Raw genomic sequence first — 26,541 nt, 5'->3', positions numbered from 1 at the left:
TTATAGCCAATCAGCCAGTGGACTATGTTGATCCTTTACACTGGCAATGGACTCTGGACCCTAAGAGATAGGAGATGTTAGTTTAGTGTTACTGGAGGGAGGGGGATCATCTATAGCAGGACTGAGTCATGTTTGCATCTGTCTGGAATACACAGCACTGAGAATACCAATATCCCGAGTTTGTACTTTTTTTTTTTAAAGTTATTGTATTTTTACACCTGGGCATCTGATGTAGAGACCATTTTTTTAGTCTCTGGCTACTGACACATCCATTTTTAAACCACAGAAGAAGCTTTACAGAAACCAAGAAGGTGAGTCATTTCAGATAAAAACCATTTAAATAACAGATTGTGTGCTGGTAGACAATGACCACCTGGCCCAGATACTCTGGCCATTATGAAAACTCAGCTTTTGCTTTTTTAGGAACGATTTGTGCACTCATCTTATATAATCTTGCATGAATTTATTCTATTACGAATTTACTTCTACAACTGAGAGGGGATTTTATGTATCCACTTGCATTTTGGAAAAGTACTTTTTTGATACACTAACCCTTAGTTTTCCATCATCCAAGTTTATATTGTATGGAAAATGCAATAAGAATGTGTAAACATATATAGATAAGGAAAACTATATTCTGGGGTTTATTCACTAAACACCAAATATTATTGGATTGAAAATCAAATTACAAAATTGGCTATTTAGTTGACTTTTGCATTTTGTATTTTTCAATTCACTGCGATTTGGTGTTTATTGAATAAACCCCAAAGTGCTGAATCAGAACTAGACAGTAGACATACTGTGATGAAACAGCTGATGTTGGAATACCACCCCCAAAATTCTCAGCAAGCCTCAGGAAAAGAAAAATAAGATGAGCTGTATAGTCTGAGCAGCTAGTCGTTTGTTGCTAGGAACTCGTGTAGGTAGTTATACATTTTCATTATATATATTCTATAGTAAGACATACTAATTGTAGTCCATTTAAAGTATTCGGCATTTTTGTTTAAAGCCTGCCTCTAAAAGATCAGTATCTGCTCAATTCTACAAGCAATGCATGTCAACCAACTGTGTAAGTGCAAGTACACTCCGTCTAAAACTCTTCTTTTTTTTTTTTTTTTTTAATTATGCAATCAAACAACCATAAAAAAAATAACACGTTATACTTCAGTGACATGGGGGGGTTCCCTGGGTAAAAAACAAAACAAAACAAAAAAACAAAGCAGTAAGCAATTATAATTTTTTAAATACAAAGCTGTAAAAATGTAAAAGTAATTGGAAAGAAAAGAGTTTAGTGTACACTCCCTCTACAATGAATTACTAAATATGCTAAAGAAAGAATTCAAATTTTCGGAATATTATTCGTTGCTGATGTCAGCATTTCTGTAAACAGCTGCTCTTATCAAATATCCATGAGTTTCTGTATAAACCAGTGAGATAGCTCATTGGTTAGTGTCCCAGCTGCAGTGTATCCGGTACATTTTGCTAAGTGAGCGGGTCAGGTACCTTACCTAGAATTTTATAATAAAATCTGTATCCCACTGCTGTATGTAAAGTCCACTTACTGCAAGGCAGCATTTGTACCTAGCAAAGGTTTGTGGATGTGCCCATAGCTAGGGTTGGAGTTCTGGTGCTTTGTTTTAGTAGACATGGTCTAGGAATAAGGCCCTTTGACGAAATACCAGTCGCTGATTCTCTTTTGGTTCTGGGGAGATATTACTAACACTTGAAACCTAGGCATTTTCTATATCAATGTGGCCTCACACTGTCTGATTAGATGTGCACAGCTGTTAATGTGAGCAAGGCCACAACTATAGAAAATACATACCTTCCAACATTCTATGTTTCTATCTGGTTCATGGATAAAACTTACCAGGAAAGGTTAAAAGATGTTTAGCTTGGAGGAAAGATGAGACAAGGGGGATATTATAGTGACATTTAAATACATAAAGGGAATCAACACAGTAAAGGAGGAGACCATAATTAAAAGAAGAAAAACTACCACAACAAGAGGACATAGTCTTAAATTAGAGTGGCAAAGTTTAAAGGGACACTATAGTCACCTGAACAACTACAGCTTAATGGTTCAGGTGAGATCTATAGCTCCCTGAAGGCAATCTAATGTAAACACTGTATTTTCAGAGAAAATACAGTGTTTACATTGATTGATAGGAATACCTCCAGTGGCCGTCACTCAGACGGCCACCAGAGGGACTTCCTATCATGCAGGGCCCTAAAAAGGCCCTGTACACGTCAGACGTTTGAAAATACGTCTGACGTGTGCAGGAGAGAGAAGGCACTGTGTGCGCGCCTTCTCTCTCCAGCCTGTCAGAGAGTGCGCTCAGGACTTCAGAGGGCGGCATGAATGCCGCCCTCTGAAGTATGTGCGCATGTGCGGCAAAGCCGCGCAGGCGCACAAGGGAGCAATGACGCTTCCAAATGGAAGCGTCTGATTGCTCCCTGCTCGCGCCCGCCTATTTCGTCATTTTGACGAAATAGGGGGCGCGGCTTCACAAGGCTCCCGGCGCTGGAACCAGGTGAGTAAAACTGCTTGGCTGGAGAGTCCCTTTAAATATAATATATCAGGAAGTATTACTTTACTGAGAGGGTAGTGGATGCATGGAATAGCCTTCCAGCTGAAGTGGTAGAGGTTAACACAGTAAAGGAGTTTAAGGATGTGTTGGATAGGCATAAGGCTATCCTAACTATAAGATAAGGCCAGGGACTAATGAAAGTATTTAGAAAATTGGGAAGACTAGATGGGCCGAATGGTTCTTATTTGCCATCACATTCTATGTTTTCCAAAATTTCAAATTGACAAAGGGGACACCTTCATTTTAGGGGTGTGAATCTGGTTCTGAAAATAATAACATATGCAACTAAAATGTAATTTAGACCAAGAACAATGTATCTTATTTACACAGTCTGATTTCTAAACACATTTATTGTAGAGTAAAGACATATTACTGTGAGTATTATTGCCGTGCAGCTCTGTGACACGCTCAGACACACCAACAATATGGAGCTCGTAGAAAAGAGGGACAGAGGGATTTGGGGTCAAAATAGGGACTGTCCCTGCTAAATAGGGACACTTGGAAGGTATGCATATGTCACAGTCAAACATCCACTATAAACAATGTGATATAATCTCTATGTTACAGGGTATTCCTCCAACTAAAAGGTTTGAAAAGAACCCTGCAGGATCTCCACATGCACACATCTGTGCACAGTATGATCAAGTGTGTGATTATCCAGGGACAGTTCAGGGATATAATATGATGACAGAATGTCATGATTGCATTTGGCAGCAGAAATTTCATTTTGGGAACCATCACATTATCTAGAATAATTGTAGAGTGCCCTCCAGTGTACATATTGGGAATATCTCTCAGATAAAGAATGTCATCAGGTGGAAGAATCATTCATACTTAAAGGGACACTTCAGGCACCCAGACCACTTCTGCCCATTTGAGTGGTCTGGGTGCCAACTCCCACTACCCTTAACCCTGCAACTGTAATTATTGCAGTTTTCCTAAACTGCAATAATTACCTTGCAGGGTTAAGTCCTCCCCCAGTGGCTGTCTACTAGACAGCCACTAGAGGGCACTTCCTGTTTCATAGCACAGGTTTTCTGTGCTAGAGCGTCGCTGGACGTCCTCATGCTGTGTGAGGACCTCCAGCGTCGCTCAATTCCTCAAAGGAAAGTATTGAAAAGCATTGAAAATGCTTTCCTATGGAGAGCTCTAATGCGCATGCGCATTAGGTCTCCTCAGCCGGCAGGCGGGATCAGTCTCCACCCGCCGGCTGATGTAATAAAGGGGAGGAGCAGCGGTGACCTGAAACCACCGCCGAGGGACATCGGTGGGGGTCTCAGGTAAGTCACTGAAGGGGTTTTCACCCCATCAGCAACCGGGGATGGGTGGTGGGAGGGAGAGGGGACCTGCAGACTGTTTTCCTGGCACTGGAGAGTCCCTTTAAAGGGAAACCATAGTGCCAGGAAAACAAAGCTGAAAACATTAGCTCCCTATAGTACCCACCTTCTCCCCCACCCCCCTTCCCCGCGGTGTCCCTCGGAGCTGGCGCTGGTCGGCCTCTGCTCCTCAATTGGTCATGCTAGCTTTAGGATTTCCCCATAGGAAAGCAATATTCAGTGCTTTCCTAGGGGGATTCCGGTGACGCTGGAAGTCCTCATGCATAGTGTAAGGACGTCCAGCGCCAGTTAGGTGACCAAAAGTCGCCAAACCATCTGGAAGTCCCTCTAGTGGCTGACTAGTAGAGTATTATTGTTTTTTAAAAACTGCAATAATTACCTTTCCAGGGTTAAGGGTGCTGGGAGAAGTAACATTACTACTTTAGCACAATGTGATCAACTATTTTTTTCCTCATGTCAATCTACCTGCCTTTTTAATTCCACTATATGCCTCTACCTATACTACACCATCTGCATCTGACAGCTGAAGGAATATCTCCTTACAATCGCAAAACAAAAAATTAAAAATCAGGTTAATATGTTGGCTGTTTTTGATAAAAAGTGAAACCAACAGTAAAAAATATTACAGTAATGTTTGTTTACAAAGAGCGCCAAAGTCCCTTTTTTAATATTTCTTTACATTGTGGTATTACTAGCCTTGAATATGACTGGATATGTTACCATACATTAGGTCAGACTCCATCTGGGGAGCCGAAGGTTACCTACCCATGCACTAGGACTGCCACAATCAGTAACCCTTCAGGCACCATAACTTCTAAGTGGCAACAATTTATTTATAAAGCCAATACTGTCCACAAATGGCATGAATTAAGAAATACACGTTGAATGCTCACTTTTTCAATAACCCTGACAATTTTTTCCCCCTTTCTTTTTTTAAACAAGCAATCTTAGGGTAAAGTTCCAAGACGTGGTGCAATCACTATGGAACCAAATAAAATGTTCCTGCTGAATATTCTACATTTTCACATTTGCTATATTATATTATTATTATTATTATTATTCTACCATGTATATAGCGCCAACAAATTCTGTAGCGCTGCACAATGGGATAAAAAGCAAAACTCCAATGGAGTATTTATGACAATTTATAAAAAGGGCTGGTTTTAATAAAAATATATAATAAATTATCATTCACGGCAGAAACAAATTCCTGGCATCACTAACACAGCCAGGAAAGCTTTCTTACAATTCCATTAGCATCACAGAGCTAACAGAAGCAGAAGCCGCACTGGGATAGACCGCTTCTACCCCCCACCCCTCCCCATCTCAGTGGACTGTACTACATTGAGAAGCATAGGAAAGCTGTGATTGTGTATATTAGCTCCTGCTAATATGAGACTGAAATCTGTGATGGGAAAAGAAGGGAGGGCTTACAAAGGCTGCAGATAATGGATCTGCATGTTTTACGAGCTTTTTTTTCGTATACCCCAAACAAAACATGCAAAAAAAATAAAAACTACATGAATGTTTTGTTTGTGAGACACATAACTACATTTTTTAAAAACCAATCAATGGAGTGCTCTTTTAACAAAATAATAAATAATTTGGTATCAAGGCAAATACAATTACCATATTGAGGTTCAAACACCATGGAAACCAATTCAATGTCTGTCAACATTTAGAACTTTGAACACAAAATAGTACCTTACTTTCACTTGATAACTTTCCTTTTTTATGTTTATTGTCGACTATTAAATGTAACCTTTGACTTTTATCAATAAAGGATGGAACTTGCAGGGTATTAATTAGTAATGAAGCCTGACATTCAGAGACCTATGGAGTAGATCTAGGTGTCAGCCTACACATATCCAACAGTGCTGAAGTTCCAATTAAGTACGGGAGATGCTTCAGGGCACGTAATGCTCTTTAGTCTTTACCTGTGCAGAAGCAGGCAGCAGGTTGGAGTAGAGACCCCCGCATAGGAATAGGACGTTTATTGAGAAGGGGCATTCAGTATTTATGGGATAGAAGGTACACTCATGTAATATTGTGAAAGAGGGTACTCAACCAATATAGAGGCGCTAGGACAGAGGGAAGTGATGCTAAATTAGGAATTAATCAGGTGGGGAAGAAAAGTAATCATATAGTGTTGGAGAAAGAGACTGTTCTGTGTATGAAGCAGTTTAACCCCCATTATGGCATGCAGCAAATTCTTCTATATTGCGATATTCCTGGCAAATTACATTCAACAATGGGGCAAAAAAAGCAGTAAGGCTCTCTTAGATGATAAGATATTAAATCAGTCTAAAACAACGGCTTGGATCATAGATAACATTAGCATTGGAAATCTCAAAAGTGCATCTTTGATGCACTTTGGTAGTAAGTCCTCATGGTGGAGCTGTTTCCATAAACTCAGTCTTCATTTCCTCTAGGTCAAGCATGTCAAACTCAAAAGGCTAACAGGGGCCAAATAAACAAGGTTTAAAGGGACACTGTAGGCACCCAGACCACTTCTGCCCATTGGAGTGGTCTGGGTGCCAACTCCCACTACCCTTAACCCTGCAAGTGTAATTATTGCAGTTTTTCATAAACTGCAATAATTACATTGCAGGGTTAACTCCACCTCCAGTGGCTGTCTACTAGACAGCCACTAGAGGTCACTTCCTAGTTTCTAGCACAGGTTTCCTGTGCTAGAGCGTCGCTGGACGTCCTCACGCTGTGTGAGGACCTCCAGCGTCGCTCTATTCCCCATAGGAAAGCATTGAAATGATTTTTCAATGCTTTCCTATGGGGAGACGTAATGCGCATGCACGGCATTTCCGCGCATGCGCATTAGGTCTCCTCGGCCGGTGGGCGAGATTAGTCTCGCCCACCGGCCGACGTAATCACCAGGAGGAGCGTCGCGGAGGCGGAGACAGCGGCGAGGGACATCGCCGCTGTCCCAGGTAAGTCACTGAAGGGGTTTTCACCCCTTCAGTAACCGGGGATTGGGGGGTGGGAGGGAGAGGGTACCTCCAGTGCCAGAAAAACGGATCGTTTTTCTGGCACTGGAGTTTCCCTTTAAGTTTATGTGTTTTATCCTAAAACTTCAGTTTTCATAGAAACGTAGGTTTATTTAGAAAAGTACAGTATAAAAAAGTTGCCTGACACTGGATGTCTTCACGCTCGTAGGGCTTCAAAGTAAACAAGAGCTAATTTATTTTAAGGAGACATGCATTTGCATATAACCAATGTTTCAGTCCAACTACCATGACATATTAAGAAAAGTTTAGTAATGGGACTGAAATGGTGAATGTACGCTTTTGCACAGCTGTAAAAAAACAAATTATTTTATCTTGTTGATTTTGAAGTCCTATGAGTGTTCTTCACTTTGGCTGAGATCATCAAACTTGATGATCTCAGCCAATCCAATGCTTTCCCGTAGGAAAGCATTGGAAGGCTATTGTGCATGTGTGGCAAAAAGAGCATTCAGCGCCTCCATGCAGACCTAATCTAATACACTGCCACCTCCCCCCATTCTAGTACACTGCCCTCCTCAGTCCATTCTAATGGCCCCCTCCACCCAATCTAATACACTGCCCTCTCCCCCCATTCTAATACATTGCCCCTCCACCTAATATAATACATTGCCCCCCTGCATCCACCTATTTAATACACCGCCCTCTTTCCCCCATTAACACTTAAATACACTGCCCTCTCCCCCTATTCTAATACATTGCCCACTCCACCTAATATAATACACTGCCCCCCTGCATCCACCTATTTAATACACCGCCCTCCCCCGAATTTTACACACTGCCTCCCCTCCCCCATATTAAACACTTTCCCCCATTAACACTTAAATACACTGCCTCCTCCTTCCCCAATTTAATACACTGCCCCACTCCATCCCCCAATTTAACACACTACACGGGAAGGTCCCCCAAGCCTCTCTTCTCCTACCTTAAGATGAGCCACCCATTCTTCATTCCAGTTCTGCTCTTCTCTGCAAGCAGGCCAGACGCTCCTCTGGTACTGCTAGCAGGAGGGAAAGGGGGAGTGGGGGAGGGTTACTGGCCTGATCTGCAGACAGACAGTCACTCTGCCCTTTTGTGGCCGTGGGAGAGAAGACAAGAAGCAGACAGGAAATATCTTTAGTGTTTTGCGGCTGGTCGCTGCCACAGTACAAAGCGCCCCAGGGCAGACGGGCCGCAAATATATTCATTGTGGGCCGCTAGTTTGACATGCTTGCTCTAGTTAGTATGCAGCAGTCTTATGATATTGGATAAATGGAAAAACCCCTTGAAAATTTACTCAGCTGAATATTGTAAATACTCCTTAAAATATGCTAGATTTTTTGATTTCTAAATGTTTGCTACATTACAGTCATGTGTCTAACAGACGGAGCATCTCCTGTTGTCACAATCAGTTGGTGGTAAACTCCACTAAGTACATAACCTCGTGCAATGTTCAGGCTCAATCAATTTCAGAAATGACAGCTCTTAATAATTTTTCGGTGGTTTTTAATTGTTTTCATTGCAGGGTTAAGTCCATCCCTAGTAGCGGACACACTGACAGCCACTAAAGGCAATTCTGCGTCACTCACTAAAGGCGCTTGCCTCTTTACTCCTCACCATCACAGTGGCGGTGTTGAGGAGGAGAGGTAAAGGTCAATATCTTTTTTTTTTTTTGGTTCCACACTATTCTCTCTACCATCACTCTAGAGGTTCTTCCTAGTCCAGTGCTCCATAGTGGGCAGCACATACGTTCAGCTGAACGCTCTAGTAAAGATGCATTGATTCAATGTATCTCTATGAGGAGATGCTGATTTGTGCAGAGTGGTGTTTTGCCGCGCATGCACAATAGCCTCCCAATGCTTTGCTATTGATGATCTCAGCCTGGGGAGACTAGGACCGCAAGAGAGAAAAATGTAATCACCTTTTAATTCCACAGAGAGGTGGACTGGGGACATAAACATGTATTCCAGCACTATATGGGTCAGGAATACATGTTTGCATTCCTAATACTATAGTGCTCCTTTACAGCAAGTTTATATTCAATATGGAATACCTAACACAACATGAAAAAAAATAAACAGAAATAAACATTCATACAGGGCCAGTGCCCCCCCCACATACTTTGCCCACCATGTGACATCACAATGCCCCACCCATATGATCTGCCATATGAACCAACCCCAGTGCTGCACACAGTGTCTTTTCTCTGAAAAGGCAGTGTGTTTAAATAGAAAAGCCTGCAGGGACAGGCTATAGACACCAGAACCACTACATTAAGCTGTAGTGGCCCTTTAATGTGAGGTAAATTAGAGAGGCCAAAGAGGCCCACCCATGAGTTTGCTCACAGGGAGTGGAGTGTATGTGTGTAGGGAATGTGTTATTGTAGAGGATGTAATGTGTGTGTGTTCTTATGGAATGTAGTGTATAGGGATAACAGTTTGTGTAAGGGATGTAGTGCGTGTGTAAGGAATACATTGTGTGTGTGTGTGTGTGTACATAGTGTATGTGTAAGGGATGCAATGTGTGTTTCTGTGTATGTAATGTAATGCAGTGTGTGTGTGTCTGTCAAGCGACTCTGTGTGTCTCTCTCCTGAGCCCCTCTGTGTGTCTCTGTCTCCCCTGCCAGCCCTTCTGTGCTTCTCTTTCACCCTTCCTCAGCCTCTCTATGTCTTACATTCCCCGTTCCTTAGTGGTCTCATCTCCACTTCTCTCCCTGTCCCTTAGAACTCACCCCTCCCCTCTTTTAGTGTTCTCCCCTCCCCTCCTGTCCCTTTGTGCTCTCCTATAACCTCCTGTGCCTTCGTGCTCTCCTATCCCTTAGTGATCTCCCCTGCCCCCTAGTGCTCTCCCCTCCTGTCCCTTAGTGCTCTCCCCTGCCCCCTTGACTCTTAATGCTTCCCCTGACCCTTAGTGCTCTCCCCTCCCCCCCCCCCCCCCCCCGTCCCGTCCCCCATCCCTTAGAATTTCCCCCCTCCCCCTTAGTGGTCTCTCCTTCCCCCCCATCTTTCCCTTAGTGGTCTCACCTCTCCTACCCCCCTCCCTCTATCCAGTGTCCCTAGTTTAAGATATTTTTATATTTTGAAAAATAGATTTTAAACGTTTATTCAAAAATATAAAATAATTTGAAAAGCTTCCCAACCTCTTCCTATCTCTATTAACAGTTTCTTACATTTAGCAATACTAGCAGGATATACATAATTCTAGGAAATGTGACTTACTGTTACTGTATTAATTAATCGCAAGAATCCAGTTTAATACCGACATACCTTTAAAATAAAAACCAAACATTTTCTGGACTTCATTCAACTATTTACAGCTCTGAAGTCATTGTGTTTGTGGGACACTTCAAAGGAACGTTCCAAATCCCTAATGTTTCTTTTCTTTCTCAAACTAAAAAATTGCCCATTTCCAGAGAAATCAGCACTTTTTGAAAGCTCTTTGGTTGAATACTTCTGCCTATCAAACAGCAGGGTGTGTGCTCTTTTTTTCACACATCTTTGAGTGGTTCCTAATAGAGAAGGGCTGATTTTGACGGTTGAATGGTTTCAAGCGCATCACTGTAATGGTTGCACATGTGCCCTGCCTCCATATGCTTTAACCCCTTAACGACGAGTGACGGACGAGGTCCGTCACTCAGGGGAAAGCGTTAATGACGAGTGACGGACCTTGTCCGTCACGCGTTAAAATTAACCCCCGATCACCGCAGAACCGGCGATCGCGGGGTTAACGCTGTTGCTGGGTGCCTCCGAGTCAGGGGCAGACCAGCAGCAGAAAATCCCGACATCCCAGCCCAGGTGATCGCTGTGACAGCCAGTCACAGCGGTCACAATGCTGCTGGGATATCTGATCCGCCTCCCTCCACCTCGTGTGGGTTTATGAAGTAGAGAGAGACGGATCGGTGCTACATTGTGTCCCAGAAGAATAGCTAAGTTTTAAAAAAGTCCCTAATCCCTTTCCCCTTTATTAAAAAAAAAAAAATAACCCTTTCCCTGTTGCTTGATCACTGCTAGCAGTGATCAATATACAGGTCACAGTACTTTACTGTGATCTATTTTTTCTTTTTTACTTTCAAGGGTTAATTTTTAGTTTTTTTGTAACCCTAAGGGGTTAAATTTTATTATTTGATGTTATTAATTTGTGATTTAGTTATTTTGGTGGGTGGAATTTAGTGGGAATTAGGGAATAAAAAAATATATATATATTTTTAGTTAGAGTTTTGTTAGCTGTGTTAGCTGTATTAACAATGTTTAGAAAGTATAGCGCAGAAGAGGCTTATGCCCTGTTAGCGGCCGACTCAGAGGTAACTGACACTGCCACAGAGAGTGAAGCAGGGGAGAGGGACTATGTGCCAGATACTGCAGGACCATCAGGGGAAATCAACGATTCCCCTAATGCTGAACATGGCGCAGATGACAGGGTACCCCCTAATAATTTTTCCCCAGACATCCCAGTGTTTACAGCCAATCCTGGCATTCAGGCTGAACTGTCTGCCTATAGTGCGCTGGATGTTATGCAGCTGTTCTTGGGGGATGAGATTTTTGGGGAGATAGTCACCCAGACTAATCTCTATGCGGAGCAATATCTGGCACGCAATCCAGACTCTCTTATCTCTAGGAAAGAGAGATGGAACCCAACCAGTGTGCCAGAATTGAAACAATTCTGGGCACTGACCATGTTAATGGGGCTGATTAAATAGCCCACAATTAGGATGTATTGAGCTAAACATCCTATTTGCAATACCCCCATTTTTGCCGAGACAATGACAAGGGAAAGATATCAAGACATACTAAGATTTATGCACTTTAGTGAAAATAACAAGTGCCCCCCAAAAGGTGATCCGCAGTATGATCTTCTTTACAAAATACGCCCTTTAATTGCCCACTTTAACAGTAAATTTGCCACTATATATACCCCCAATAAAAACATTTCCATTGACGAGTCCCTAATGAAGGGAAGACTGGTGTAACGGATCGCCTGGCATCCCGACTGGGTACCTCCGTTAATGGATGCTCCTAGCGTTTCCTGAGGACTCCAAGCACTGCAGCAGACACCACAAACACCGAATCAGAGAAGCGTATAAATCCTCTCAAGCATATGAATGCTGTAGACAGTTTAATAGGAAACCATACGAATAGGTTTACACTCCTAGCAGTCAAACTGGAACAGCATACAATAAATCCTCCCCCAATAATGAGACGACACTTCACTTTGAGGGTTAAAGGACCACTCTAGGCACCCAGACGTCCTTCTAGGGTTAACCCATTTTTTCATAAACATAGCAGTTTCAGAGAAACTGCTATGTTTGTGAATGGGTTAAGCCTTCCCCTATTTCCTCTAGTGGCTGTCTCATTGACAGCCGCTAGAGGCGCTTGCGTGATTCTCACTGTGAAAATCACAGTGAGAGCACGCAAGCGTCCATAGGAAAGCATTATGAATGCTTTCCTATGTGACCGGCTGAATGCGCGCGCAGCTCTTGCCGCGCGTGCGCATTCAGCCGACGGGGAGGAGAAGAGGAGGATCGGAGGAGGAGAGCTCTCCGCCCACCGCTGGAAAAAGGTAAGTTTTAAACACTTTCCCCTTTCCAGAGCCGGGCGGGAGGGGGTCCCTGAGGGTGGGGGCACCCTCAGGGCACTCTAGTGCCAGGAAAACGAGTATGCTTTCCTGGCACTAGAGTGGTCCTTTAAGCAGGAACTGAGGCTGGCACTCCCAGCCTGGTTTTTATTACAGTTGTTGAGAATACAGGTCCGCCCACAGGGAGGGACAAAACAACCAATCAATCGATACAATACACACAGACACTCCCACACAAAATCCTCCCCTCTGCCTGTAATAGGATTACTGAACACAATGGGTAATCTCATTATCACAGGCAGAGGAATATAGTTTTATAAAAAATATCACAAGGACCCCAAAACATGCAATAACGCCATATAAAGTATATCCTCAGAACCAGGGGATCTGGGTGAACCACATATCCAACATTCACCCAGATCCATTCAGTAGTTTGGAAGATACAGTTTAATGCAGATTCCGCAGAACATATACAGATTATATAAAAAATAATTACTGTATAATGTGTCCCCTGTTGTATAGTTTAAAACTACTGCACGATGTCTTTGTGTGCCAAATACCGGCGAGATGGCACCGTGTAGAAAAGTCACAACAATGTCTGTGAGTTAAAATGGCCGCCATCCATTGTTCTCACCATGTGCCTCTGATACATGAAATAGTGGTCACCCAGTAACTCCACAGTATGTCCCCAGATGGTTCTTAAAGGGCCAGTAAGGTCATACATAATCCATTATGCCCAAATATTGTACTTGAAGGGCCATATCTCCCAGGGACCATAATCACAGGGCAGGAGGCGAGCAAGCAGTCCCCTCCAGGAAACTGGGGCAGACTCTGGTGCAGGGTCCAGTCCGCTACAACTGGGGTTTAGACAATATATCCCATCCAAAATATCCCAATATGGGATCAAATTTTATAAACTATGTGAAAGTGGCAGTGGCTACGTATACACCTTCCGTGTATACGAAGGAAGGGATAGCCACCTTGATCCCCCAGGTTGCCCAGATATAGTAGGGACAAGAGGGAAATTTTTCTGGGACTTAATAATGCCACTACTTAATAAAGGTTATCATCTATACATCGATAACTTTTATATTAGCATCCCACTGTTAAAATTTTGTACTGCTTCGAGACCGTGGCCTGTGGCACTATTCCGAAGAGTCGCACAGGTTTCCCAAAGGCTCTAGCGAACAAAAAAATGAAAAGGTTGGAAACAGCAGCTCTCTGCCAGAATGAACTGCTGGCACTCAAGTACAGGGATAAAAAGAATGTTTTCATCTTAACAACCATCCATGGTGAAAACACTCGGAGGGTCGCAGTTCGTGGCAGAGACGAATGTAAACGGGTGCCAGTCTGAATACGGCAATATAATCGGCATATGGGGGGCATTGACCTGTCCGATCAACTGATGCAGCCGTATTTGATCATGAGAAAGACCAGGGCATGGTATAAAAAAGTGGGCATATACCTGATGCAGATGGCAATCCACAATGCCTTTTTCATTTTTTAAAAGGCAAATGCTGGGCTGAAAAGCACTTTTCTTTCTTTCCAGTTTGAGCTATTTTCTAAGCTGCTAGAATGCCACACAAGGAGTCCATCAGTGGAGCCTAGCAGAAGAATGGAGGCAGGTCACTTCTGCTTTAAGATTCCACCAACGCCTAAAAAACAAAACCCTCAGAAAAGGTGCAGGGTGTGTTACAAGAGGGGCGTAAGAGTTGAGACCAGCTATTACTGCCCTGATTGCCCCTCTCAGCCCGGCCTATGTATTGGCCATTGTTTTAAAAATTTTCACACCCAGGCCAAATAAGTAGACTAGTTTTGGGGTGTGATTTTTAGTCATCTGTCTGATTGGTTACCGAATCTTGGCTTTGTCTACCATTTATCCTGTCTTCTCTGATCCTTGACCTCGGCTTGTCCTATCGTTGTTCCGTTTCTCTTTACTCCTTTGACCTCGGCTTGTACCTTGACAATTCTCTGCTTGTATAGCCCGGCCATTCTAAGGACCTGTATTACAAGTTTCTCTCTCTGTGTTCTCTCTCTTTGTAGTCTGTCTGTGTTTTGGTTTCGGAATCCATGACAGCTTTGCCCGGGACGCAGATGACTGTGTACTACCCCCGGATAAGTTTACCCCAACTATTCCCCCTTTTCACAGCAAATAGTATGCACTTGTTCATAATTTGAATTGATGAGCTGCTTATACTTAAAAATATATGTGGCGTTTGAGAGGTAATTTGCAGTCCTGGGCTGCTAAAATGAAACTTGGGCCCAGCATCCACTTTTGAAAAATATGGAAGTGCCAATGTGCCCCTTCAACATCCACATAACCCTGAAAAAGGTACACATGGGGGTATCATTGCACTAAGATGACATAGAGCAACATATTAGGTGTTATACTGCCGTAGCACACATAAGGATAGCAAAATATACAGTAACATCTCCAAGTGTGTGTCAAAAAGGCAGAAAAAATGCTATTTGCAACTAGACTTGGTACAAACTAACAAAAAAATTATCCTACACTAAGGTTTAGAATATACATTTTGAAATACCCCGTGTCTACTTTAAGAAATGGTAGGCCTTTGTGGGGTAGTTTGAATTTAAAACCTGCTAAGATGCTTGGAAATTGCACATAGACCCAGCGTCAAAATTCAAAGCTCGGTAAAAACTGATATGGCTTGGTCTCCTATATGGCACTGTAGCTTCACGAAATAGTGCCAAAGACATACAATGGGGGTGTCATTTTACTCAGAAGACTTAGCTGAACATAATTTGGGGGTTTGAACTTAGTGGCACATGTGAAATATATACAAAATGCCCAGTAAAAATGCAATCCATATGTAAAAAATGCACAAAATGATTTGATACCACATACTTTGGCATCTATTGGTGAAAAAATGGGGGCATGTTAAGGCACAATATGCACCTTATGAGATACCCTGGAGTATCTACTTTTACAAATGGTAGGCCTTTGTGGTTTTTTTTTTTTAACAGTCAAACTGTTATAATACCCCAAATGGAAGCATAGGCTCATTAAATCCGTCTCTCAAAATTCTACTGTGAATACTGAAAAGGACAGGTCACCTATATGGCACTGTAGCTTCACGAAATAGTGCCAAAGACATACAATGGGGGTGTCATTTTACTCAGCAGATGTAACTGAACACAAAATAAAAACTTTGTACAGGAATAGCACACACCAACTTTACAAAATACACATTTCTTTGTTATAAGTTTGCATGCCAAAAACCCAAAAAAACACAATTTTACTCCAATATTTAGCAGAGGTTGGCGGTGAAATGGCTACGTAGAAAGTGTCAAAACAACCTTAGGTAAATAGCCTGTGATGTCTACTTTATATAAATATATACCGTATGTGTATTACGCACAGAGAACAAGAAGTTGAAAAAGTTAAACAAAATGGCAATCCAACAGTATATCGCCAAAAATGACAATCTATGACAATAGAGATAACATGAAGCATTACATACATTACATATTATTATGAGAATGTGTGTTTAACACCTTCCCGACGCAAGACGGAAATTTTCTGTCATGCTTTTATTTTATTTTTTCTCACCACAAAACTTTGACATAAATTGATGGAAAAATAGTGACATAGTAAGGCACAATATACATCATATAAGATACCCTGTAGAGTCTACTTTCTCAAGTAGAAGCCCTTTGTAGTGTTATTTAAATAGTTACATAGTTGAAAATAGACTTGCATCTATCAAGTTCAGCCTTCCTGCCATATGTTTTTGCTTTTGAACCAAAATAAGGCAAAAAAAACAGTCTGAAGCGCTTCCAATTTTGCAAAAAACTAGGAAAAAAATCCCTGTTTGACCTCAAAACGGCAGTAAGATATATCCTTGGATAAAGCAGCTTTTTGAACAGTTTTGAACAGTCAAACTGCTATAATACCACAAAATGAGACATAGGCCCATCAAATTAATCTATGAAAATTCTAACTATAGAAACTGAAATAGCCTTGTCTCTTATATGGCATTGTTGTTTCACAGGATAGTGTAGGCATACAATGGGGGTATCGTTATACTCAGCAAATATAGCTAAACACAATATGGGGTTCTGTGCAGGAATAGCACACACCAGCTTTACGAAATACACATTACAAAAACCGTGTTATATGTGTATATGCCAAAATAGAGAAAACATTTAATATTACTCCAATATTTAGCAGAGATTGGCAATAAAATGGCTACATAAAAAGTGTCAAAATAACCTTAGGTAGGGGGGCAGAGCCTGAAAGCTGATGCGAGTGGTCGTATGAGCCTGTAGCTCCGAGCTTCACATGGTGAAATCAATTATTAAACTGAGCCCCATTACCCCCCAAACGACTGGAGGGACCCCTGAAGCCACATGGGACGCAAAACAAAAAAAACGGTACCAGGCAAGCCCACCCCGGGGCTGACCTGCAAAAAATCATCCTTGCAGATGTCACAGTGCTACGAGGTGAATTACAAGGCCTGACAGGCCGCATTGGCACGCTGGAGGGATCCTCTCAAGCTAACACCCAGAACATCGCCACGCTCCAGCAGGCCTTGCATGATCTGCAGCTGCAGACCCAGCAATGTGAACGCCGCTTCGCGGCTCAGGAGGACTCAAGGAAGAGACACAATCTCAAGGTCAGAGAGGTCCCAGAAGCAGTGCTAGAAGCTGAGCTACTGCATGTCATGGGGCGCCTGTTATCAGCCATATTGCCACCCAGGCAAGCCACAGAAATTACTCTTGCAGACCACTTTCGGGTCACCTGTAAGAGCACCAGCCAAGGCCACAAGGGACGTCATAGTCACCTTCCGCAATAGAAAAGACAAAGCATCAGTCCTGACTGCCCTACGGAGAAAAACGCCTCTCCACTTCGAGACCATGGAGCTGACCTTCTTTGCTGACTTGTCCAGTGGAACTCTAGCTTGGCGAAGGTCACTTCGACCACTCACATCCCTGCTTCAACGTCACAGAATTAGTTACCACTGGTGGATCTCCCGAACGCTAACAGTACAACAGGGGATGGAATCTAATACATCCAAAACGCTGCAGCCCTGTTGCAGACTCTGGGCCTACCCCAGGACTCACTCTCCCGGGGGGGGCACACAACCCAACCTCTCCAGCCTGTACCTGGGATCCAGCAAGTATCACTCCATTCTTCCCCCAAGGCTCAACGCTGAACTCCTACACAGCGGTCACCACTTAAACAGAGACTATGGACAACTCACACGCTTCTCTAATCATCCTAGGGCACCCCTTTTAGTTAGAGTGGTTAACCCCAGTTTGTAGGTCTGACCAATGCAGGACAGTTCAATCACACGGCAAGGAGTTGGCTGGCTAGTGACAGTTGCTGCAAAGGTTTATTACGCCCCACCCAAGGTCTTTTAATATATAGGATCTACTTCTACTTTATTTCTAATGTTTACCTTAAACTTACTTAGAGGCATTACTCGCCTCTCACACCTTGCAAAATGTAGGGGGTCCTTGAGGCGAGAAACCTTAACCTTAACCCCTTAAGGACCAAACTTCTGGAATAAAAGGGAATCATGACATGTCACGCATGTCATGTGTCCTTAAGGGGTTAAAGGGAAGCAATACAAAGCTACCAGTACCAGTGGTCTCCCCTTTAATAGCTTGACTAGCGGGAAGCCCAGCGACTTACTAAAAATATAAGTTACCCTCAGACTGATATAGCATGCACAACATCAGAGGTGCAAACCTAAACTTGTTCCTTAACTCAAAAAAGTTGCGTATCGTCAAGCCCTATTAATACATGCATAGATTAATAGGCTTCTGCTTAAAGTGACCCTCATGGCGCTCTAATGTTTTTCTTTATTTTAGACACGATGCCTTATTTGTTTTCCCCCTTGCCAGGGCCATAGGGCGTTTTATTATTGAGACACACAGTCCCAGTGGGAACAAGCATGCAATCATGCAAATTAGCTAACCCTATTATTAATACCAAGTAAACCAGGGTGTTCAGTACATCATCTTCCTCTGTTATGCCTCACACGCCCTACCTCAGCATAGACATTCACCCTGACTACTCATCCATGTTAATAACCCTGATATTGTCAGTTAAAGTCCTTATGCAATAGCCTGCTATCTCTTTAAGGTTTACTGACATATGCCTTATCATATGCTCTCTTGTCCATATACAAAAATTGTGCTTACATCTCAATTGCCTCACAGTTACGACTATGATATGTGTTTTCCATTTTTTGAACTTCCACCAGCGGTTGGGGCAACGCAAGACTGCTTGTTATCTACGCACAACAAAAATAAAGAATATAAAAAAAAAAAATAATAATAACCTTAGGTAAATAGCCTGTGATGTCTACTTTATATAAATATATACCTTTTGTGTGGCAATTTTGTTTTTGTGATGGCTACTAAACATACCAACTTCTAAAATTGTTTCAAATTTAAATTTTATTTTAGTTCTTGTATTTTGTAACTTCAAAATAAGTTAAAATCCTATACATATTATGTACTCTATAAATCAAGACACATAAATTCATTTATTTTGAATTACGTCTCCTAAAAAAATTTAAGCTCATCCGAGAGATTTTTTCATAATAACCTCAGAAAAATTAAAAATTAACATTTAAAAAAAATAAATGTAACCTGGTAAAATGTTTCATGGGGACATGTGCCTCGGATCAACAAAGCTATAACCCTTTTTATAGCATTTTAAAGCTTTTTATATCCATGGACATAGTTTGTGAAATGAAGCAAGCCAGGACATGTAGTAAGTCAGTGCTGCCTTTATTTTGCCCGTTTTAAGGGACATTTTGTGCAGGAATCAACCTTATTTTTAACGGAACGCACATCTAACATTTGTAAGTTCCGTTATAAACTCTGGTCCAGGACCACTGAACCCAGAAGTGATTTACTCAATACTATACTTTTATATTGAAACTTTGGGTGTTCAATATATTGCTGAGCAAGTATATACCTGAGCAGTTGAAATTATCTCCCGGGGGAAAAGGGGAGGGCTCACAAAGGTGATAGGTATCAGTTCTTGATTAAGGTGCTTGTCAACATATGTAAAACGATACAAAATGAAAGATAATAGTGCAGACTGTTTAAGCAGGAAGATAAAACTCTCAATAATGGTAATTGGAATTGCACTCACATTTCGTAGAGTTTAAACTAGCTCTAAGTAAAATTGTTTGCAGCGGTACAATCTCCACGAATGGATATCGTACTCTGAAGGTCAGTGTCTCAGCGTACAGATGGTTATATAAAAAACAAAGAGATACACAATAGTGCTCACTGTAAGTATAATTACCGGTACTTTTGTGTGGCAATTTTGTTTTCTTTTATGGCTATTAAGCTTACAAGACAAACATACCAAATTCTAAAATCGCTCCACATTAAACGTTTATTTTACTCCTTGTGCTTTGTGACCTGTAACTACCAAAAAAAACGTAAAATCCCAGACACATTATATATTCTGTAATTCAGAACAACTAAATGAATTTATTTTTAATTACTTTCCTTAACCTGCACTAATTATGTACACATTATTATTGCAAAAACTGTAAAAAAAACACACAAATTCATTTTTTTGCATATTTCTGTATTTTTTTTATAATAAATAAGCATTTATATATATATATATATATATATATATATATATATATATATATAAATAAATGCTTATTTATTATTAAAAAAAATACAGAAATATGCAAAAAAAATGAATTTGTGTATATATATATATATATGTGTTACATCACATTAAAGCCCTTTCTGTCCTTTAAAAAACGGTATATAATATGCGTCGGTGCAATAAATTAGTAAAATGCAATTGCAGATGAACGCAAATAGCAAAAAATGCTGTTGTCATTAGGTGAAAGACAAGCTTCTGAAGCTCTGTCCTTAAGGGGTTAAAGGTTGCTTGAGGCAGATTTGTTTAAAAATAAATAAAAATCATGGTGCATGTGTGAGAGTACAACATGCCTATGGAGGAAACCGCAGAAGCCTCTACAGACAATACCATTTTCTGCTAGTGAAAATAAAAACTTGACTGCAGTAGCTCCAGATCCAAATGAATTCCTACTTTGTCTCAGTATCTTTTTTGACTGGGATGAAAATTCTGTAAAATTCCAACACAGTCAATTTTAGCATTTCATAAAGACTTTATCGTTATGGAATAGTGTTTTATATCGGGGTGGGGGGAGAGGGGGTGTTGACAGAGTTGCTTTAAGGGTAAATGGGAAAAATTCTACATTCAAATTCTCCCAATTTTGCCATTATTGCCTAAAATTTGAAATTCAGTCTCAAATTCCAGCAATTTTCACTTTAGTAAATAATCCTTTTAGATTTCACATTTGGTGGCATTGCCTTTTAATAAAGTGACACTATAGTCACCTGAACAACTTTAGCTTAATGAAGCAGTTTTGGTGTATAGAACATGCCCCTGCATCCTCACTGCTCAATCCTCTGCCATTTAAGAGTTAAATATTTTTGTTTATGAACCCTAGTCACACCTCCCTGCATGTGACTTGCACAGCCTTCCAAAAACACTTCCTGTAAAGAGAGCCGTTGTTCTATAATTCTGCTATACCCCGTCAGATTTCTATACCCTCGTCACTTCCGGGGAGGGGAATCAGCTGGATCCTGTGCTGCACATGCGTGCTAGCACTCCTGCTACTCCTCCATGGCCAGGTCCTGGAAGGTAAGTAAAACTAGTTTTACACTTTCATTATAGTTAGTGCATTCACTAAGCTTAGGCACACGGGACATTTAGGGTTAAGTGAGGGTTCAAATTAGGGTTAGGTAAGTGCTTCTAACCTCTCTCACTCTCTATTCTTACCCTAACCCTTGGGGTAAGGGTTAAAATAAAGTGTGAGAAAACACTATTTAGTGATATTCCCCTATTGTGAAATATCACTAAATGTGAACAAGTCCATAATCCTAACCCTAACATTAACCCTAAATGTCCCATGTCCTAAGCTTAGTGAATGCACTAACTATAATGAAAGTGTAAAACTAGTTTTACTTACCTTCCAGGACCTGGCTGTGGAGGAGTAGCAGGAGTGCTAGCACCATGTGCAGCACCGGATCCAGCTGATTCCCCTCCCCGGAAGTGACAAGGGTATAGAAATCTGACAGGTATAGCAGAATGATAGAACACAGGCTCTGTCAATCATAGCCAGGGGAGGTGTGGCTAGGGCTGCATAAACAGAAACAAAGTGATTTCACTCCTAAATGACAGTGAATTGAGCAGTGAAATTGCAGGGGAATGATCTATACACTAAAACTGCTTTATTTAGCTAAAGTAATTAAGGTGACTATAGTGTTCCTTTAAGTATGTGTCAATGAATTTAGTATCAACCAACATAATTTGAGTATTACATGCCATGGGTGTACAGAAACTATAGTATTCAATAATATACTGTCACCGTTTGGTTTATTTAATTTTTTTATATATACAATGTACTCTTGCAAGCATAGATCATGGAAAAAAAATTCCAATGATTTCACTCATGTTTCCAGGGAAATCACAATGCTCTATGCATATCGACACTATGCAATACCTCCAAAGTTTGCAACGGAGGGGAATTGGAATGGGGCAACCTGCAACACCCATAAGTATAAATTAGAAATCTGCCCACTAAAGCTTGACGCCAGACTCACAGACAGCCTCTCAGCTGGCCCGATACGTAGAGGACCTTGAGTCTTCAGCAGTGTTCTCTGCACAGTCCTAGTGCCTGATACACAGCACCTTTAGGTGTCCCATGGCCCCACTAGAGAACATGTCTGCTTTGCTGATGCAGTGGTTGGTTGTTTTTTTCGTGTTGTGTATATTTATTTGGGCATGTTGTAACGCATCAAAAAGGAGGTGTCACTTTTTAATGAATAAATGTATATATCTGGCAGTAGCCCAGCACTTGATGTTTATCTAAAGTCAACGCTGTTCGTGACATTGGTGACTCTATGACACACTCCAGACACATAAAAGAGGTCAATGAAATCAATACTTAAAAGAAAACTTTCCAATTTGGAGGCTACCAATTTTCAATGTATTATATTAGGTATATAAAATTAACAAAATACAAAACAGAGACAAGCTAACCTTGGACACACCCTTATTTACAATGGGCACACCTTGCATTTTCGATAACATCCTACTTGGCAGAGATTCATGAGTAGTTTAGCACTCTAGAGCAGTTCAAATAATCAGAAACACACTTTAATCAAGGCCACACAAAATATGTTCTTGATGGCTGGATAGTGCACATTATTCGGTAAGGTGCATGGTTACTGGTAAAATATTTTATAAATAAATAACTCGTTCAAGTTTCTTTGTATTTTGGACGGGCATATCATTCATAATGAAGAGTTAAATTTCGTGTTTTGCAATTTATTTCTTTTTCCAGCAGGCTGATGACTTCAATGAGCAGATTTTGTTTTAACAGCCCAGCTAAATAATAAATTCTCGTTTTGAATGCTTTAGGATTCAATGCTATGACCTTGTGTAGCAACCTTCCTCCTGTAGCCTTTGAAACTGGTTTTGCTTGGAGACAGTAGTCATATAATTTACAGTTTAACAGTACTGAAGAATAGAATATGTGACAACCTAATTATGTTAATTGATATATTGAACATGTCAATGCTTGTACTGATTAAAATTTGTGTTTAATCACATTAAATGGATTAGGAGTTTATTAAACATTTAAATATTGTAAACTTTTAGGTCATAACTGTAAAAAACGTACTACAAAACAATGGAAAATGACTGGTAAAAGCCATTAACATATGGGGTTTCACTTTTCAGATTATAAACAACGTGGAATGAGCCAAGTTCCTATTGAATACATACACCCAGCTTGGATTTGGATAAAAAGGTACTCAAGCAGATTTGTTTCCCTAAATAGAGTCCAATTGACCTTAAATAAAACTCTGCTAGCATCAGTGAACACATTTTTTTTTTTTTATTGAATGTCTGTGTATATTCTGTAGTTTAATTTAACATTAAAATTTGTAAAACTGGGAAATTAAACACGTGGTGTCCTTTTTAATATATTTTTTTTTTTTACTCATAAAACATACATTATGGTTGATGGCTATTAATTTGGTAAATCCACTTGCAGAAAAAGACTAATGGGACATTAATTGCTAATTTATTCTCATTATCATCCTGTACATTATGGATATGATGCATGCAAAAGCAAACACAGATGTAACTCTGTGGTTGCCATAGATGCAACAAGAGATGGATACTGTAAAACTAAAACTTCAGTCATTTTCAAATTGACCTAGAACAACTGTAGCTTGGCTTTGGCACTACAGCAGTTATAGAAAACCATTCAAATGATGAACAGGCAGTTGTTCAGTAGGCCACAACCACTTGCCAATGTCTAGTCATCACAGTCCTATAGGAAAGCCCTTGCAGCAAAGCTTGCAAGCTATCAAGACTATGTGCGTGTTAAGTATAAAAGGTTTGCTTTCACTTTTGTGCATGCACCATATTCTTTTTATGTATTAAAAAAATGCCCGTCGTACATTTTTTTCCCTCCTTTGCCCTAGAAAAAAAAATATGCATAACTCTTATACATAGACCCCCTGTATTTAAGTGATCTTGGAAGTGTGACTGATTCTACTTTGTCTGTCTTTGAGTGTCAGAGTTTTCCCCACTTACAAAGGCAAAAAGCACAGGCCTGGCATTCAGATATTAAAATATAAAAACAAACCCTCTCCAACAACACTCTTTTATATAGTGTGAAAACCAGTCTTATGACCATCAATAATGGGAACGAACCCCTCTATTTTACATCTCCCGGGTAGTGAGTACAGATATGGCTGGCTGAGCATGATAAGAGTCCTCATCCACCGTTACTAAAGCTATCCATTAATGGACTGGCAGATTAGATTCTTACACCAGTCCTTAAAGATGCCCGTGGAGAGCGCTGGGTTCAGATATTTCCCTCCTCCCCTCAAACAGCAGCCTATCTACACTAAATATCGGGGAAACTGTGCAGCCTGCACCCCTTTATATTGCCGGGACTCACCTTCACCCCGGATAAAGCTGATCCCGCTGCCATGGTTAACGTGCACCCCTCTCGGTGGGCTGCGGACTGGCACTAAAGGTTCCGGCGAGCTAAAGGTTCCTACCCGCCTGAGAGTGAGCAGAGACTGGAGAGCTAACTGCAGGCGGGGCTTCCACATGTATGTAACCCTGTGCAGTGTGAGGAGAACATGCTACACCCCATCTATTCATATGCATGTAAATACTGCCAAGAATGGGACCACTCCTTACATTCTTATTTGATTGATCAACATACTTCAGGTCAAAGACGATTCTTTTCAATGTCAGATAATATCAGAGTGTCTCTTAAGGTGTTAATGTGTTTAATTACCATTTTGGGTTTTGAATGTGTTTTTTGTATAAAAAGTGCAAATGCATTCCCTGATGTCACACAGCAGTGAGATGAGAAAACAATATGAGTTACAGCCCCATTACCAAAACCTAACTGGTGCTGATCCTGTGTCTGCTATATAGTAATAATCTGTATTATTATTATCATCGTGATAGAAGGCACAGAAATGCACATTATGTAAGCAGATATGCATGTCATTAACACACTATAGGGGGAGATTCTTCCTTCTTCAAGGGAAAACAGGGGCTGTTTGGGTGCACCATACTAAATGTTGAAGGGCATTAAAATTGGTTTCTATGGTGATTGCTCAATTCGTAGCTCTTTGCTCCATAATAACAATTTTGTCTTGATAAATCTATCCTAAAGTTGTATAAAGGGGAAAAAAAACGTGCTTTTCGTTATGGAGAAATTGCTCAGTTCGTCTATATTCTATATAATCTATAGCATGGCTTTCTGTTTGTTTTTGTATCAACCCCCACGGGGGACGAGCAATGTAAATACCACTGCACAGGACAGCTTAACACGTGGCGCTTTCTAAGTGATAATAATATTAAAACTGCACAGCTGAATCTGAGTTGTGATCATGTTTGCACACGTTGCATGCCTAATAACCATGCGGTGCCCTTGTGTTAGCATTCCCCTCCCCAGGAGACAAAAGAATCCTTGATATACAGCATGGAACGCTGAGCAATCCCTGGTGTCAGTCTCCTCCAATCAGCATCGTGGAATGGTACCCGCCTCCTTGAAAAACCCAAACACACACTAAGGCGCGCATGTGATAGAACATGATCGCTGTTAATTTATTGTTACTGTAGCCAATGAGTTGTCTGCAAAGGCTCACGCCTCCCAGCATGTGATCAGCTGAAGATGAAATGTAACACCAGGAAAATGGTGTGTGATGTGTTGTGATGCAGATAGGCTAAAGAAGGTTGGTACAAAAAAAAGGTGTGTTTCTTACCCAATGACATTACAAGGAGACTCTCTTTTAACTCTCTGCTGACTACATTGTGCATGCTTTATTTGATCATATTATGTTTAAATGGAAAAGTACAATATAAAAAAAATACTATATATGTTGTTTATATACTGAGAACTACCACAGATATAGAAGATAGGAGTACTGCAAACTGTAGCATTTGACTTCTACATAATGCAGGGTAGCACTTTTGATATATTGCTAAAGTTTGCCAAAGTGATTTGTGTACTGATACAAATGGTGGGTATGGATAGTATCGATACTCCAGGAAGGTACTTTATTATGAAGGGTGCCCAAAAGGTATATCCCCCAGATGTTTGAAAACTACAACTTCCATGATGTTTTGTCATTCTAAAGGCATATAGAAGAACGTAAAGTTGGATACCCAGAAGGGAAACAACTAAGTGTGTGTCCGGGGCGACCAAAACAGGGGATAACCCTCACATAAGTGTATAAGTAGAAAAGCAGACCCGGTGGGTCAGAAAAAAATAGGGCGCCCCTTAGTAGATTACTATATATATATATATATATATATATATATATATATATATATATATATATATACACATAAATAAAACATAACCTTTAATAGTTACTGCAATAAAATTCTAATACCTATAATAGAAAAAATAATAAAATAAATATGAATAGATAGGGGAGTAGTCGTGCCTGGATGGGATA

General features: G+C 40.8%; 1 protein-coding gene across 1 annotated transcript in view; it reads right to left on the bottom strand.

Moving 5' to 3' along the window:
• LOC134577917 (branched-chain-amino-acid aminotransferase, cytosolic-like) overlaps positions 1–24,703 on the bottom strand; it is a 45,139-nt gene extending 20,436 nt beyond the window's left edge. Inside the window, exon 1 of the mRNA XM_063436851.1 lies at positions 24,516–24,703. Coding sequence (XP_063292921.1) covers positions 24,516–24,548 — 33 coding nt within the window. The 5' untranslated portion in view covers positions 24,549–24,703. The remainder of the gene's footprint in view (positions 1–24,515) is intronic.
• Positions 24,704–26,541: the final 1,838 nt, after the last annotated feature.

The sequence above is a fragment of the Pelobates fuscus genome, chromosome 11 (genome assembly GCF_036172605.1).
Source record: "Pelobates fuscus isolate aPelFus1 chromosome 11, aPelFus1.pri, whole genome shotgun sequence".
Taxonomy (NCBI): domain Eukaryota; kingdom Metazoa; phylum Chordata; class Amphibia; order Anura; family Pelobatidae; genus Pelobates; species Pelobates fuscus.
Note: the sequence above shows the minus strand (reverse complement) of the source record. Positions and strands in the feature narration are given on the sequence as shown.